Source organism: Salvelinus fontinalis, chromosome 28 (genome assembly GCF_029448725.1).
Source record: "Salvelinus fontinalis isolate EN_2023a chromosome 28, ASM2944872v1, whole genome shotgun sequence".
In the NCBI taxonomy this organism is placed as follows: Eukaryota; Metazoa; Chordata; class Actinopteri; order Salmoniformes; family Salmonidae; genus Salvelinus; species Salvelinus fontinalis.
The window spans coordinates 19,139,095-19,157,747 of record NC_074692.1 but is presented as its reverse complement, the minus strand read 5'-3'; the positions used below and the strand labels follow the sequence as shown (position 1 = coordinate 19,157,747).

Sequence of the window (18,653 nt, the reverse complement as noted above, 5' to 3'; positions counted from 1 at the left end):
TTTATATTTTTGTTCAGTATAGAATGCATGCACATCTGAATCTATTCTTCTCAAGAATGCGAAAATAGATGCACCATAAAATAAGAAATGGAGCTATATCCTACTACATGGTTATAAGTTGCAAAAACTATCAATCTAAGGTGTTCATACAATTTTTCAATTTTTTATATTCATACAAACTTTGGATCCACAAATATTTTTCTATCCCCCAACAAATATTGTTGACAAACTGATATAGCTTATATTAAGCTCAAGCTATGAGTATAGTTATGTTATTGGTGTGCATGAATCGTCAGATGAGTGTTTACTGTGTTAACTGCAGTGCTTTCCTTACCATCTTAAATAAGCATGCCCCATTCAAAAATGTAGAACCAGGAACAGATATAGCCTTTGGTTCACTCCAGACCTGACTGCCCTTGACCAGCACAAAAACATCCTGTGACATACTGCATTAGCATCGAATAGCCCCCGCGATATGCAACTTTTCATGGAAGTTAGGAACCAATATACACAGGCAGTTAGGAAAGCAAAGGCTAGCTTTTTCAAACAGAAATTTGCATCCTGTAGCACAAACTCCAAAAAGTTCTGGGACACTAAAGTCCTTGGAGAACAAGAGCACCTCCTCCCAGCTGCCCACTGCACTGAGGCTAGGAAACACTGTCACCACCGATAAATCCACGATAATTGAGAATTTCAATAAGCATTTTTCTACAGCTGGCCATGCTTTCCACCTGGCTACCCCCACCCCGGTCAACAGCCCTGTACCCCCCACAGCAACTTGCCCAAGCCTCCCCCATTTCTCCTCACCCAAATCCAGATAGCTGATGTTCTGAAAAATCTGGACCCCTACAAATCAGCCGGGCTAGACAATCTGGACCCTTTCTTTCTAAAATTATCCGCCGAAATTGTTGCAACCCCTATTAATAGCCTGTTCAACCTCTTTTTCGTATCGTCTGAGATCCCCAAAGATTGGAAAGCTGCCGCAGTCATCCCCCTCTTCAAAGGGGGAGACACTCTAGACCCAAACTGTTACAGACCTATATCTATCCTACCCTGCCTTTCTAAGGTCTTCAAAGGCCAAGTTAACAAACAGATCACCGACCACTTCGAATCCCACCGTACATTTTCCGCTATGCAATCTGGTTTCCAAGCTGGTCATGGGTGCACCTCAGCCACGCTCAAGGTCCTAAATGATATCATAACTGCCATCGATAAAAGACAGTACTGTGCAGCTATATTCATCGACCTGGCCAAGGCTTTCGACTCTGTCAATCACCACATTCTTATCGGCAGACTCAACAGCCTTGGTTTCTCAAATGACTGCCTCGCCTGGTTCACCAACTACTTCTCAGACAGAGTTCAGTGTGTCAAATCGGAGGGCCTGTTGTCCGGACCTCTGCAGTTTCTATGGGGGTGACACAGGGTTCAATTCTTGGGCCAACTCTTTTCTCTGTATACATCAATGATGTCGCTCTTGCTGCTGGTGATTCTCTGATCCACCTCTATGCAGACGACACCATTCTGTATACTTCTGGCCCTTCTTTGGACACTGTGTTAACTAACTTCCAGACGAGCTTCAATGCCAAACAACTCTCGTTCCGTGGCCTCCAACTGCTCTTAAATGCAAGTAAAACTAAATGCATGCTCTTCAACCGATCGCTGCCCACACCTGCCCGCCCGTCCAGCATCACTGCTCTGGACGGTTCTAACTTAGAATATGTGGACAACTACAAATACCTAGATGTCTGGTTAGACTGTAAACTCTCCTTCCAGACTCTCATTAAGCATCTCCAATCCAAATTTAAATCTAGAATCGGCTTCCAATTTCGCAACAAAGCATCCTTCACTCATGCTGCCAAACATACCCTCGTAAAACTGACTATCCTACCGATCCTTGACTTTGGCGATGTCATTTACAAAATAGCCTCCAACACTCTACTCAGCAAATTGGATGCAGTCTATCATAGTGCCATCCGTTTTTCACCAAAGCCCCATATACTACCCACCACTGCGCCTTGTATGCTCTTTTCGCTTCCTATTCGTCGCCAAACCCACTGGCTCCATGTCATCTATGAGTCTTTGCTAGGTAAAGCCCCGCCTTATCTCAGCTCACTGGTCACCATAGCAGCACCCACCTGTAGCACGTGCTCCAGCAGGTATATTTCACTGGTCACCCCCAAAGCCAATTGCTCCTTCGGCCGCCTTTCCTTCCAGTTCTCTGCTGCCAATGACTGGAACAAACTGCAAAAATCACTGAAGCTGGAGACTCATATCTCCCTCACTAAATTTAAGTACCAGCTGTCAGAGCAGCTCACAGATCACTCCACCTGTACATAGCCCATCTGTAAATAGCCCATCCAACTACCTCATCCCCATACTGTTACTTATTTTGCTCCTTTGCACCCCAGTATCTCTACTGGCACACTCATTTTCTGCACATCCATCACTCCAGTGTTTAATTTCTATTTTGTAATTATTTCGCCACTATGGTCTATTTATTGCCTTACCTCCCTCATCCTACCTCATTTGCACACACTGTATATAGACTTTTTCTATTGTATTATTGACTGTATGTTTGTTTATTTCATGTGTAACTCTGTGTTGTTGTTTGTGTCGCACTGCTTTGCTTTATCTTGGCCAGGTTGCAGTTGTAAATGAGAACTTGTTCTCAACTAGCCTACCTGGTTAAATAAAGGTTAAATAATAAATAAATAAATAAATAAAAGGGCCCTTAAATCAGCTGGCCCTGATTATCCCTGAAGTAAACAGGGACATCTTGTGGACAGAGGTGTGATTTATTAAGTTGTGCGTGCGCCTGCTTGCTAAATGATTTCCCCTGTAAATGTTTGCTTAGTATGGTTATTTTGTTTGAGCTCTCCATTACAATTAATTTGAAAATGTTGTACCCACCTCATCCACATTTTAGAATCAAAGACTTGTTGGAATAGGCTTGATGTTGAATGTCTTTGGCATAGTGGTCCAAACAGGATAACAACTTAGAAAACAATTAAATTAATGTTTGGTTCTTCTTATCCAGCTAATTAGGCACAATAATAATCTGCACCACGCCTGACCAAAATAAATTACGAATCAATAATTACAAAATTATCAAAAGGATATAAATGTTATTTCTAACAAAGGTAGGGCAATCAATTAATCGATGGTCATGTGTAACTGCCTTCATTGTCAGGAGATAGGGTACTTAGGCCTAAATCAATCAAAATAACTAAAAATTGTCAGCTGCCCAATTAATTCCTTGTCTCGCGATATTCTGGAATTGCTCTCCAGCAGCAGATGCTGCCAGTGAGTGGAAGGAGAGGGGGTGAGAAACCTAACAAAACCGCAACCTTCTACCGTGGAAACTGCAGTTTTATTCGAAAACCCCACGATTGTTACATTATTTATATACACACAACGTGACTGGTTTGAAAAACATCGTAATTTAACCCAAGGTATCTGTGCCAAGTGTATTAGAGACCCATATCTAATTAAACTAGCAATGGCGTTGAAAAGAATTCAAAAGGTGAGTTTTTGTTTGCTTATTTCTTCCTGCCAGCCTGCGTTGCAACTAGTCCGCTAAATTGTTAGCTATGTTTACAATAAGTATGGGTCTCCAAAATCGTTTGTCACATTTCATGTAACAAGCACTTGTTTGTGCTCCCCATGAAAATACTTGGCAGATAGACAAAGACGAGAAACCAATGGTGGCCTTTTGCAATTGACGCATTTCATGCTGCCTATGCTAAGCTGTTAGCTTAACAGTACATTATTTCTTTGCTAGCTAGTTAGCTGCTAACATTAAGTCAGGACAGCTAACTAAGGTAGGTACAGGCCCTTTACATAACGGCATTTGGTTGGGGTGCAAGTAATATGACCACATTGTGAGTGTAAGATAAATAAGCAAGTTAGTCATATATTTGTGTCTGGCGACCCGGGTGAGAAAGTACAATTTAAGGCTAACGTTAGCTTGCTAATGGTACCTATCTTTTGCCATCTTGAATGAATGAGTGTGCTGGAAGGTAATGCGCACGCGTGACATGACAGCTGTTTGCATGTTGCCAAATACTTAACCCCAATGTTGCCATATATGGAATAGCAAATGGGGCGCTGTGGCAAGCAATGTATTTATAACAGAATGGACAGCGTTTTCATAAAATGTTAGCGAACTAGATTATTGAGAAAGTGTACTTATTTATTTCCAACAATAAGTGATGTCATACCATTTTACCTCAAATGTTACACGGCTAGTGGACCATAACAGTTAAAATATGTCATTTTGGTGAACAGTTGAAACAATAGTGGTCTGTTTGTATTTTGTCTGTATTGTCAATGTATTAAAAGTTGAGTAGGGATACTTGGCATGGTGTAACAACTTCACAGTATGGCACAATTAAGTCAGGGCCTGTGTAGTAAAACCAACCTGGACTCGGTGATAGATATATAATGAAGTCCGAAACTCCAATTAGTATATGTTACCGTTTGTATTGTATGTATTCATTTGTGGATGTCCATCCATTTTGTACAAATTTGCAAAACGTATGATATGTTAAGAATTCCAATTTGTTGTGGCTAGTGTTAGCGAGGGGTTAGGTTAAAGGGGAAGGATTACATAACATGTTAAGTAGTTGCAAAGTAGCCAAAAGGTAGTATTTAGTTGCTAATTAGTTATAATGCTAATGTTTTCCGTGATGAGATTTGAACAAGCAACCTTTTGGTTGCTAGATGCTGGCGTTATATGCTCACCCAACCAATCTTATGTAGCCATACCAAACGTAACTTCGGAAAGTATTCAGACCCCTTGACTTTTTCCACATTTTGTTACATTACAGCCTTATTCAAAAAAAAAAAAAAAAATTGTGTTTTAATCCTCAGCAATCTAGACACAATACCCCATAATGACAAAGGGCCCAAATTTTTGCGTATTTATTAAAAATATAAAACAGAAATGCCTTATTTACGTAAGTATTAAGACCCTTCGCCATGCAACTCGAAATTGAGCTTAAGTGCATCCTGTTTCTATAGATCATCCTTGATGTTTCTACAACTTGATTGGAGTCCACCTGTGGTAAATTCAATTAATTGGACAAGATTTAGAAAGACACACACATGTCTATATAAGGTCCCACAGTTGACGGTGCATGTCAGTGCAAAAACCAAGCCATGAGGTCGAAGGAATTGTCCGTAGAGCTCAGAGACAGGATTGTGTTGAGGGACCGATGTGGGGAAGGGTACCAAAAAATGTCTGCATAGTGGCCTCCATTCTTAAATGGAAGAAGTTTGGAACCACCAAGACTCTTCCTAGAGCTGGCCGCTCAGCCAAACTGAGCAATTGGGGAGAAGGGCCTTGGTCAGGGAGGTGACCAAGAACCCGATGGTCACTCTGGAGCGCTGTCAGACTTCCTCTGTGGAGATGGGAGGACCTTCCAGAAGGACAACCGTCTCTGCAGCACTCCACCAATCAGGCCTTTATGGTAGAGTGGCCAGACAGAAGCCACTCCTCAGTAAAAGGCACATGAAATCCCACTTGAAGTTTTCCTAAAGGCACCTAAAGACTCTCAGACCATGATAAACAAGATTCTCTGGTCTGATGAAACCAAGATTAAACTCTTTATCCTGAATACCAAGCGTCACGTCTAGAGGAAACCTGGCACCATCATTAGGGTGAAACAGTGGTGGCAGCATCATGCCGTGAGGATGTTTTTCAGCGGAAGGGATTGGTAGACTAGTCAGGATCGAGGCAAAGATGAACGGAGTACAGAGAACCTGCTCAGGACCTCAGACTTGGGTGAAGGTTCACCTTCCAACAGAACAACTACCCTAAGCACTCAGCCAAGACAACGCAGGAGTGGCTTCGGGTCAAGTCACTGAATGTCCTTGAGTGGCCCAGCTTGAACCCGATCGAACATCTCTGGAGAGACCAGAAAGTAGTTGTGCAGCAAGGCTCCCCATCCAACCTGACAGAGCTTGAGAGGATCTGCAGAGGAGTGGGAGAAACTCCCCAAATACAGGTGTACCATGCTTGTAGCGTCATTCTCAAGGCTTTAATCGCTGCCAAAGGTGCTTCAACAACAAAGTGCTGAGTAAAGGGTCTGAGTACTGTAAATGTGATATTTCAGTTGTATTTTTTTGCACAATTGTAAAAACCTGTTTTTGCTTTGTCGTTATGGGCTATGTGTAGATTGATGGGAGGGGTGGACACATACATTTTTAGAATAAGGCTGTAACGTGGAAAAAGTCAAGGGGTATGAATACTTTCAGAATGCGCTGTAACATACTAATTAGTGTCCCGGGATTACATTTACTATGTTACGTCTAGTCTATGAGACCAGTGAGTAAAGCTGGTCATGTAAGCCTAAATGTCAAAGTTGAGAAGAGGCTTTGGTAGTTAATTTGGCAGTGACACCCTTCACCCCAACTCTGTGCTCAACCAGACAACCGTCATCAAACTGTGATGTAGGCCTAGCCTATTTATTTTTCCCTATCTGAATGTCAGTTTTGTCACATTGTTGCTCAGTGTCTGAATCACTAGAAATAGACTGGAACTGGGAGGGACTACCTGAACTTGTGCAATAAGAAATTTTAATTTGTTGCAAAGCAACTGTGTGAATATGACCCAGATGTGACTACCTATGCAAAGATATATATATATATATATATATATATATTTAAAGCAATCTGTTTATAAAATATATAGCAATGACAGTTATATCCTCTTTTACGCTACTGCTACTCTGTTCATCTATGCATAGTCATTTTAACCATATCTACATGTACATACTACCTCAATCAGCCTGACTAAGCGGTGTTTGTATGTAGCCTCACTACTTTTAAAGCCTCGCTACTATATATAGCCTCGCTACTGTTTTTCACTGTCTTTTTACTGTTGTCTTTATTTCTTTACTTACCTATTGTTCACCTAATACCTTTTTTGCACTATTGGTTAGAGCCTGTAAGTAAGCATTTCACTGTAAGGTTGTTGTATTCTGCGCACGTGACAAATAAACTTTGATATCCATGACTGAATTTTCTACTTCCTGGCCACATCGGTTAGTAGTGGATACAAAGGTGAATTTTAGACATGGCCTGTTTATTTATTGATTATTATTCTAATATCTCTTTAGGAACTGACAGATTTGCAGAGGGATCCACCTGCACAGTGCTCAGCGGGACCAGTTGGAGATGATTGTAAGTAGGGATGGGGAATAAATCCTTTATATTAATGTCATATTTGCCACGTCGGAATGTTTATTTTACTACAGTTAGTGCCAGTCTGTCAGACATTCAGTATTGCGATTTACACATATACACAATACTTACATTTTAGGAAACTTTTGATGGGCAGCAACGCGATGGGTGAGGCTGTGACATTGCATTGTTCGGTATTAATTGTAACCCATTTGTAATTTTATTTATAGTGTTTCACTGGCAGGCAACAATAATGGGTCCGGTATGTGATTAAACTTCCCTTTCTCTTATTAGCACATAGCTTAGCATCAATAAGCTTTAAGGGTATTCTTATCCTCTTTCTAAACATGTTTTTATTTTATTTTAGAATGACAGTCCTTATCAGGGAGGAGTGTTCTTCTTGACTATTCACTTCCCTACAGATTACCCCTTCAAACCACCAAAGGTGAGTAAAAAATCACATAAGATCAGTTGACATTAGGAAACACAATTTATAGTGCTAGAAGTAAGTGCTGGTTTATAAAATACTTAATTCAATTGCAGGTTGCGTTCACGACAAAGATCTACCACCCTAATATCAACAGCAATGGAAGTATTTGTCTGGATATATTGAGATCGCAATGGTCGCCTGCACTCACTGTATCAAAAGGTAAGCCCCTGTGAATATTGGTATAAGATCTGACATGGGGTTGGAATTTAATATTTCCTGGCATTACATGCAGTATAACTATATAGTTGTATATTTAATGGACAATACATTTAAAAATAATGCAGAGGACAATTTGTTTTCATGACAGCCAGACAGAATATTATCCCTCTGTCTTATTTTAAAACTGTAAGCATACAAATTTAGGTGGTTTGTTGAAAAGCAGTAATGTTATATTTTTAAGAGTTGGCCTAACATTTTAAAGAAACAATTGTTTGACCTAGTCAATGTCTCTCCTGGTAATAATGTAGAAGACAATTAGGGATCAAATTCAGCAATTCATTGTTTTATTTTCTACTTCAAATAGTTGTCAGAATAATAAATATTTCATTTTTGACTTGAAAAGGGCAGTCATCATCATGTGCCACTTTATGGCTCTCAGATAGAGGTGGTCAATAGTAATGGTTGTCATAGCAATATGGATGTGAGCTGTTGGTAGGTGTATTAAAGACGTATCATTCCCCTTAAAGAACATGCATGGTTAATTGTTTTACTTTTTGGATAATAAAATATATTGCATATTTTTTGATGTTGACTGTTGTCATGCGTGTCTGCAGCTGGAGGAGGTTTAGATGCAGCTATCCGAAGTTGATTATTTTTGTTTTCCATTCTTTATTAGTTCTCTTGTCAATCTGCTCTCTGCTTTGCGATCCGAACCCAGATGACCCGCTTGTACCAGAGATTGCACACACCTACAAAGCTGACAGGGAAAAGTGAGTGTGCCAAACAGTATTTGATTCCCTTGCTTTGAAACTCCAGCATACTGGTATTCTTGAATAGGGCCTAGTCCACAAACAATTAAATATCTTTAATTCCAACGTTTTGGTCGATAGACATTAATTTCTTCCCGACATTTCAGTCAACTCTGGTGAAGGTCTTTTCATCATAACATTGGTATTAGTAGATGAGTTTCCATCCAACTTGTGAAATCTGCATAAAAACAATATGTGCATTTTCCCACCAGGGATGTTTCCATCAAATTGACCTGTTGTGGATAGATAAAAATAACTTTTGTGGTTAAATTACCAGAATAATGTTTTGAATAAAAAACACAAGTTAAATGGGTTTCCATCGCATTTTCAACTCTACTGATGTTTTTGTCAGAAAATGTTGCGTTACATTGCGAGTGTGCCCACACTGGTCTTGGCACGTGCGCTCTAGCCAACAATTCGCAGATACAGTGTGGGTAGGATAGCCTTCATGATGAGATTATGGACAAAAGAGCAAGATTTGTATAAAAATTTTTTTGTCAAACAGCAGCCAAGCATTGATCATCATGTCACCAGAATAAGACCCTCTATTTATTGGAAAGAAGCATAATCACTCATCACCGTGCACTTTCACCACCCTGTGAAGTTGATCATAACTTATTTCATCTGTAGTGTCATAAACTGCATGCTTTTCCGAGTTGTAGTGGGAGGACCACACATATTGTGGCTCCAAGTTTACTTCAATATGATGGTTATTATATCAATATTTGCACATAAAGGCATTTCCATCGTCTTTTCTCACATAATTAATTTTACAGACACTACGATCTCTCCTTGTCTTGTGTTTTGTTGACATTTGGAAAGTGTTTTATTTTTTTGGTCTGTTCCATCAAACATTTTTTTTATCCGTACTTAACTTGCCAAAAAGGTTGTATGGAAACCTGGTTAATGCTGCAGTAAATTATTTGTGGAATATTCAAGAATACCAGTGTGCTCGTTTTTTCTGGTATCGTGCAAACCTTCCATTTTGTTTTACAGGTACAACAGACTAGCAAGAGAATGGACACAGAAGTATGCAATGTGAAAATGCCTGTTAAATTAAAACACTAAAAGAAGAAAATAAACATGTTTAATATTTACCCAAGGCAAAAGAACAAGAGGGGAAACATAACTAGACACTCGGGTTGGAGAAGGAAGCGATAAAATAAGGGACAGTGCAACCTGGCTGCTAAGTGCTGAGCTGCTGCCATGTGCTGTTTTTCATGACTTGTATGGATCTGCTGAGGAACTCCTGAAAGCACTCCCTTATGGAATACTGGAACCTCATGGTCCAGACCACCACACCCAGACTTTAACTATTACTACTTCTATTGTGACTATTATTCTCAGTGTTACTATTCATACTCTTATTATTATGATCACTGTTATTATCATAATGATTGTGTTATTCTACTGAATGCTGAAACATTGGGTTTGAATTTGGAGGGGACTAGTTGGCGGCTTGGTTCTCCCTCCTTTCAAAGGTACTTTCTTTGTCCCTCTGGATGTCTTGTGTTCATGTATTCAGTGGCCTTGCTGTATTATTGTAATAACCTCTTCTCAGATGTTAGCTGTGAAATTGAGGTGGAGTGCTCAGCACAAAGGTGCATGTCTATATCCAGCAGCGGGGTTCTATTGCCCACAGTCTTGAAAGACAGTCTCTGGTTGGTCTCAAACCCAGATGTGATGTAAGACAAGTAATTTTGCTTCCCCCTGAGCCAATTTTGTTTTCACTCAATGCATTTGGAAATGTCCCAAATGCAGTGACAGATGGTCTTTGAAGAGCCTGGAGAGAGGTGCTATCAAGGTGAGCTGGACTGTATCTGTGCTCATGGGAAAACGACCAGGGAAAAAGTTCTGAAACTGCCACTACTTTTCTCACTTGTCATCTATGTCCCCTTTTCTTGTCCTAGATCCATCCAGGGCTAGCATCTTGCCATTTAACATCCAACTGTAAAGACACTTAAACTTTGGTAAAGCTAATCTCTGAGATTAACTCCTCCCAGCCATACAATGCCACTTTCTAAATACAGTAGCTCAGGTATATATCCAACTCACCTGTCTGTGAAAGGGCACTGTAGTGACCTGTGGTGTGAGAAATGATCAGACCTGTTTTGCACAGTGAGTTACTGCTTTAATCCAGAAGTTGTGTTTTGAAACATCTGACATGGGTCATTCATTAGCTTTCCCCTTCTCAATTTATCACATTGTTTTACTGTACAACACTATGATGTGAATGTTTTCAAACAGGTTTTGTTAATGCTTGGAGAAACACTGCACATGCTAATGCTTTGGATATGCCATTGGTTAAAACTGGAGTATTTTAATTATTTTTTTCTCTCCATTTAGATGGGAGCTTAAAGACTTCCTTTAATGACAAACTGTGGCAGATTTATGAATAAACATTTAGTTTCGTTTTTCTTTTGACTAAATTCAGATGTATTTGTCATCTTGGTTTATTGTGAAGTTTCACAAATGTTTCCTGTGCCTTTTACATCTTACATTGTAACATAAGCTGTAACATGAGCTCTAACCTGGATCTTGGCAGCTGCATATTTGTTTTAGCAGATGTCTTGAGATTTTGTTCTCATCATTGGAACTTTACTTTCGCTTTATTTTTTCAGAGGATCTGCAACAGTGTACATGTATAATGCATTAGTAACCTAGTATTCGGCAAGCTTGATTGTAGTTATGCCATTAGTAATATCAAATTTAACGTCAACATAATCCTGTGCAGGTGCTGGATTATTTAGACTGCATCTGTCTTGAGCCATAGATTATTTTTAACCAAAGTATAACTGTCTGATGTTGCCGTGGAAAGTGAATAAAAAGTATCGGGGGTAGGGAGTATAAGACATTTGGCCGTTGATATGTTAATAAATCGATTTCAAGAGAAGAGTTAAGATTCAGAAGACACTTCAGTTACTTCCATATATGGGCATTGTCTTCTGTATTGGAATGCAGACTTCGAGCAGGAACTCCATATATGGGCACAGAGCTCATATTGAAATGTGGCCCTGAACAGGAATGCCACACATCGGCACCAACATTAATATTGCAATGCACCCCTGAAGCAGGAACACCGTATGGGCCCAGACACACATTGGAATGAGGCCATTACCAAATCTACATGTATGGACGTAGAGCTTTGACCATCCCAATTTGCATCCAATCTTCATTAGCCACAAGCCTGCATCACCTGAATCCCCTTGCTTAATCAACCACCCTCATAGTATTTCAATGGCATCCATTGTCAAGCCTTTGTACATTGGCCTAACAAACAAGCCATACTGCAAGTTTGTGATGAGCCATTGGCCCGCCACACTGAGTCCCCCTCCTGGCTTCCTGCACAATGGTGGGCCAGCTCAACACTGGTCCATGATGGGGTGCTGGCCCTGCCATCAGGCTCAGCACAACTAGGGGTTGACCCTGTCAGGAATCCAGGTACTAACCCTGATCACGACCAGGGGCTGGCCTCTCCGTCAACAATCCACAATCCGAGAAGCCAAACTTGTGAAATGCTTGATATTGTCGCAGTGACTGTCTTTCCATAGATTTAATGAAGGATCAGTTAGGTTGACTTGGCTAGAAAAACATGTTCTAGACTATAGACTGGTTTCACTTACTATGGAGCTCAATGCATACGTTCTCATTATGACATTTAGAATAGGTCATAAGGCTATGATTTTGGTACAAAATGCCTTTTCAAAGTTGTTCTACAATTTAGCTGCAATGGATTGAATATCCACTCTGAATATACCAGAATCATCTGGCAGTAAGACCAATTCTTCAAAAGACAGGCAGTGAGTAATGCCACTGGACAAAACTTGGTTGCTGATTTCGCTCCTTTTATTTGTTTGGTTATTTATTTGTAATCTGTCTTCCAGTTGTCATTTTTGAGTGCAATCAGCATCAATCCATCATGTTCCTTTCAGAATAACATCTTGGTTTGATCCAAAGAGATACTAACTAGAATGATATCAATGGAGGTCATGATAGGCAGCTTGGCATGCTTTGCAAAATGGAGAACCTTTTCACAGCCATTTGCCAGATATCAGGGATTTCTTTACAATTAATTTGCCTGATACCTTTGATTAAAATCTTAGCCTTTACCATAATTTTGTGTATAGATCATGTAAATTGCTATCAGGGCTTGTTTTCCCCAAAGGGACATTTATTTCATTTGATCAGTAGATACTTGCCATGTAAATTTAAATAAATATACTTTTTTTTCAAGTGTACAGACTTGCTAACTTGAAATTCAGGACCAGCCTTTTAAAATAGATGCATTTCAAATGTGATATCTGTATGTGATTTAAGACTTTCCAACACCATAACTCTATTCTTGACTATAAAAATATTTAATAAAATCGAAGACCATTCTTGATACACAAACTGTTGACTGTGAAAAACCCAGCAGCGTTGCAGTTCCTGACACAAACTGGTGGCTCTGGTATCTACTACCATACCCTTAAATATTTGGTTGTGCCCATTCCACCTGTGAATGGCACACACAATCCATGTCTCAATTATCTCAAGGCTTAGAAATCCTTCTTTAACTTGTCTCCTCCCCTTCATCTACACTAGGTATTCCCAAACTGGGGTACGCCAAATAAAAATGTGATTCACATTTTTTTTTTTTTTCTTTGGAAAAAAAACATCCTTCACATTTTCAAACAGTCCATTTATATTTTTCCAATGGGGCTATACATTTTTTTCCCTTTTTTTCTCACCTTTAGTAGCCTCGTTTCACTGCCAAAAATACAATTAAACCATCTAGTGTTCACCGAAGTAACAACACAATGTCAAATACAGATAGCCTAGTCAAATAATTGGGGCGGCAGGTAGCCTAATAGTTAGAGCGTTGGACTAGTAAATTAAAGGTTGCAAGATCGAATCCCCGAGCTAACAAGGTAAAAATCAGTCATTCTGCCCCAGAACAAGGTGCAGAACCATCATTGAAAATAATAATTTGTTCTTAACTGACCTGCCTAGTTAAATAAATGTAAACATGTTTACATCCAATCACATTAACTGTTACTCTCTCACGGGAATTCCACTAACAGTCCGTATGTAGTGATGGTGCAAAAGCCATGACCGGGAGACAGTGGAGTGGTAACGCGTGTGCAAGCAGTAGCTCCCGACGCCACTTGGGTACACTGCAGCATCCACCCGAGAGGCTCTTGCTGCCAAGCCTGACAGCTTGAAAGATGTTTTGGACACTACAGTAAATATGGTTAACTTTGTTAAAGCAAGGCCCCTGAACTCTCATGTATTTTCTGCACTATGCAATGATATGGGCAGCGACCATGTAACGCTTTTACAACATACAGAAGTGAGCTGGTTATCAAGGGGCAAAGTATTGACACGTTTTCTTTACTGACCATAATTTTCACTTGTCTGACCGGTGCACAACTGAGCAAGAGGAAAAGTACATTAGTGTCTAGTTTGAGAAACAGGCACCTCTTCACTGTTGACGTTGAGACTGGTGTTTTGCGGGTACTATTTAATGAATGCTGCCAATTGAGGATGTGTGAGGTGCTGACTCCGGGAGGCTGGCCTTCTAGGCAGAGTTCTTTTTCCCATCTTAATCTTTTCTTTTTATTGGCCAGTCTGAGATATGGCTTTTTCTTAACAACTCTGTCTAGAAGCCCAGCATCCCGGAGTTGCCTCTTCACTGTTAACGGTGAGACTGGTGTTTTGCGGGTTCTATTTAGTGAAGGACTTGTGAGGCATCCGTTTCTCAAACTTGACACTCTAATGTACTTATCTTCTTGCTCAGTTGTGCACTGGGGCCTCCCACTCTTTCTTTACTGGTTAGAGACAGTTTGCGCTGTTCTGTGAAGGGAGTAGTATACAGCATTGTACAAGATCTTCAGATTCTTGGCAATTTCTCACATGGAATAGCCTTAATTTCTCAGAACAAGAATAGACTGACGAGTTTCAGAAGAAAGGTCTTTGTATCTGGACATTTTGAGCCTGTAATCGAACCCACAAATGCTGATGCTCCAGATACTCAACTAGTCTAAAGAAGGCCAGTTTTATTGCTTCTTTAATCAGAACAGTTTTCAGCTGTGCTAACATAATTGCAAAAGGGTTTTCTAATGATCAATTAGCCTTTATAAAATGATCAACTTGGATTAGCTAACACAACGTGTCATTGGAACACAGGAGTGATGGTTGCTGATAATGGGCCTTTGTATGCCTATGTAGATATTCCATTAAATCATCAGTTTCCAGCTACAATAGTCATTTACAACATTAACATTGTCTACACTGTATTTGACAAATTTTGTTATTTTAATGGACAACAAATGTGCTTTCTTTGAAAAATAAGGACATTTCTATGTGACCCCAAACTTTTGAAAGGTAGTGTATGTATATACAGTTGAAGTCGGAAGTTCACATACACCTTAGCAAAATACATTTAAACTCAGTTTTTCACAATTCCTGACATTTAATCCTAGTAAAAATTCCCTGTCTTAGGTCAGTTAAGATCACCACTTTATTTTAAGAATGTGAAATGTCAGAATAAGAGTAGAGATAATGATTTATTTCAACTTGTTCATGTTCCCACTGGGTCAGAAGTTTACATAGATACACTCAATTAGTATTTGGTAGCGTTGCCTTTTAAATTGTTTAACTTGGGTCAAACGTTTCGGTTAGCCTTCCACAAGCTTCCCGCAATAAGTTGTGTGAATTTTGGCCCATTCCTCCTGACGGAGCTGGTGTAACTGAGTCAGGTTTTTAGGCCTCCTTGTGTAACGGATGTGAAATGGCTAGCTAGTTAGCGGGTACGCGCTAATAGCATTTCAATCGGTTACGTCACTTGCTCTGAGACTTGAAGTAGGGTTTCCCCTTGCTCTGCAAGGGCCTCGGCTTTTGTGGAGCGATGGATAACGATGCTTCGTGGGCGACCGTTGTTGATGTGTGCAGAAGGTCCCTGGTTTGCGCCCGTGTCGGGGCGAGGGGACAGTTTAAAGTTATACTGTTACACTTGCTCGCACATGCTTTTTCAGTTCTGCCCACAAATGGTCTATAGGATTGAGGTCAGGGCTTTGTGATGGCCACTCCAATACCTTGACTTTGTTGTCCTTAAGCCATTTTGCTACAACCTTGGAAGTATGCTTGGGGTCATTGTCCAGTTGAAGACCCATTTCTGACCAAGCTTTAACTTCCTGACTGATGTCTTGAGATGTTGCTTCAATATATCCACATAATTTTCATTCCTCATGATTCCATCTATTTTGTGAAGTGCACCAGTCCCTCCTCCAGCAACGCACCCCCACAACATGATGCTACCACCCCCGTGCTTCATGGTTGGGAGGGTGTTCTTCGGCTTGCGAGCATCCCCCTTTTTCTCCAAACATAACCATGGTCATTATGGTCAAAAAGTTATATTTTTGTGTCATCAGACCAGAGGACATTTTTTTTGTCCCCATGTGCAGTTGCAAACCATTGTCTGGATTTTTTTTATGGCGGTTTTGGAGCAGTGGCTTCTTCCTTACTGAGCGGCCTTTCAGGTTATGTCGATATAGGACTAGTTTTACTGTGGATATGTATACTTTTGTACCGGTTTCCTCCATCTTCACAAGGTCCTTTGCTGTTGTTCTGGGATTGATTTGCACTTTTCGCACCAAAGTACATTAATTTCTAGGTGACAGAACGCGTCTCCTTCCTGAGCGGTATGACGGCTGCGTGGTCCCATGGTGTTTATACTTACATTTACATTTACATTTAAGTCATTTAGCAGACGCTCTTATCCAGAGCGACTTACAAATTGGTGCATTCACCTAATGACATCCAGTGGAACAGCCACTTTACAATAGTGCATCTAAATCTTTTAGGGGGGGGGGGGGGGGGGGCAGAAGGATTGCTTTATCCTATCCTAGGTATTCCTTGAAGAGGTGGGGTTTCAGGTGTCTCCGGAAGGTGGTGATTGACTCCGCTGTCCTGGCGTCGTGAGGGAGTTTGTTCCACCATTGGGGTGCCAGAGCAGCGAACAGTTTTGACTGGGCTGAGCGGGAACTGTACTTCCTCAGTGGTAGGGAGGCAAGCCGGCCTGAGGTGGATGAACGCAGTGCCCTTGTTTGGGTGTAGGGCCTGATCAGAGCCTGAAGGTACTGAGGTGCCGTTCCCCTCACAGCTCCGTAGGCAAGCACCATGGTCTTGTAGCGGATGCGAGCTTCAACTGGAAGCCAGTGGAGAGAGCGGAGGAGCGGGGTGACGTGAGAGAACTTGGGAAGGTTGAACACCAGACGGGCTGCGGCGTTCTGGATGAGTTGTAGGGGTTTGATGGCACAGGCAGGGAGCCCAGCCAACAGCGAGTTGCAGTAATCCAGACGGGAGATGACAAGTGCCTGGATTAGGACCTGCGCCGCTTCCTGTGTGAGGCAGGGTCGTACTCTGCGGATGTTGTAGAGCATGAACCTACAGGAACGGGCCACCGCCTTGATGTTAGTTGAGAACGACAGGGTGTTGTCCAGGATCACGCCAAGGTTCTTAGCGCTCTGGGAGGAGGACACAATGGAGTTGTCAACCGTGATGGCGAGATCATGGAACGGGCAGTCCTTCCCCGGGAGGAAGAGCAGCTCCGTCTTGCCGAGGTTCAGCTTGAGGTGGTGATCCGTCATCCACACTGATATGTCTGCCAGACATGCAGAGATGCGATTCGCCACCTGGTTATCAGAAGGGGGAAAGGAGAAGATTAATTGTGTGTCGTCTGCATAGCAATGATAGGAGAGACCATGTGAGGTTATGACAGAGCCAAGTGACTTGGTGTATAGCGAGAATAGGAGAGGGCCTAGAACAGAGCCCTGGGGGACACCAGTGGTGAGAGCGCGTGGTGAGGAGACAGATTCTCGCCACGCCACCTGGTAGGAGCGACCTGTCAGGTAGGACGCAATCCAAGCGTGGGCCGCGCCGGAGATGCCCAACTCGGAGAGGGTGGAGAGGAGGATCTGATGGTTCACAGTATCGAAGGCAGCCGATAGGTCTAGAAGGATGAGAGCAGAGGAAAGAGAGTTAGCTTTAGCAGTGCGGAGCGCCTCCGTGATACAGAGAAGAGCAGTCTCAGTTGAGTGACTAGTCTTGAAACCTGACTGATTTGGATCAAGAAGGTCATTCTGAGAGAGATAGCAGGAGAGCTGGCCAAGGACGGCACGTTCAAGAGTTTTGGAGAGAAAAGAAAGAAGGGATACTGGTCTGTAGTTGTTGACATCGGAGGGATCGAGTGTAGGTTTTTTCAGGAGGGGTGCAACTCTCGCTCTCTTGAAGACGGAAGGGACGTAGCCAGCGGTCAGGGATGAGTTGATGAGCGAGGTGAGGTAAGGGAGAAGGTCTCCGGAAATGGTCTGGAGAAGAGAGGAGGGGATAGGGTCAAGCGGGCAGGTTGTTGGGCGGCCGGCCGTCACAAGACGCGAGATTTCATCTGGAGAGAGAGGAGAGAAAGAGGTCAAAGCACAGGGTAGGGCAGTGTGAGCAGAACCAGCGGTGTCGTTTGACTTAGCAAACGAGGATCGGATGTCGTCGACCTTCTTTTCAAAATGGTTGACGAAGTCGTCTGCAGAGAGGGAGGAGGGGGGGGGAGGGGGAGGAGGATTCAGGAGGGAGGAGAAGGTGGCAAAGAGCTTCCTAGGGTTAGAGGCAGATGCTTGGAATTTAGAGTGGTAGAAAGTGGCTTTAGCAGCAGAGACAGAAGAGGAAAATGTAGAGAGGAGGGAGTGAAAGGATGCCAGGTCCGCAGGGAGGCGAGTTTTCCTCCATTTCCGCTCGGCTGCCCGGAGCCCTGTTCTGTGAGCTCGCAATGAGTCGTCGAGCCACGGAGCGGGAGGGGAGGACCGAGCCGGCCTGGAGGATAGGGGACATAGAGAGTCAAAGGATGCAGAAAGGGAGGAGAGGAGGGTTGAGGAGGCAGAATCAGGAGATAGGTTGGAGAAGGTTTGGGCAGAGGGAAGAGATGATAGGATGGAAGAGGAGAGAGTAGCGGGGGAGAGAGAGCGAAGGTTGGGACG

At 42.0% G+C, this 18,653-nt stretch overlaps 1 protein-coding gene across 1 annotated transcript; it reads left to right on the top strand.

Moving 5' to 3' along the window:
- The first annotated feature begins 3,277 nt into the window (after positions 1 to 3,277).
- LOC129826326 (ubiquitin-conjugating enzyme E2 D4) lies at positions 3,278 to 11,076 on the top strand. Its single transcript, XM_055886921.1, has 7 exons — positions 3,278 to 3,523; positions 7,122 to 7,185; positions 7,416 to 7,447; positions 7,553 to 7,630; positions 7,729 to 7,834; positions 8,511 to 8,604; positions 9,640 to 11,076. The coding sequence occupies exons 1-7, from the start codon at positions 3,500 to 3,502 to the stop codon at positions 9,683 to 9,685; spliced, it is 444 nt and encodes a 147-aa protein (XP_055742896.1). The 5' UTR covers positions 3,278 to 3,499; the 3' UTR covers positions 9,686 to 11,076.
- Positions 11,077 to 18,653: the final 7,577 nt, after the last annotated feature.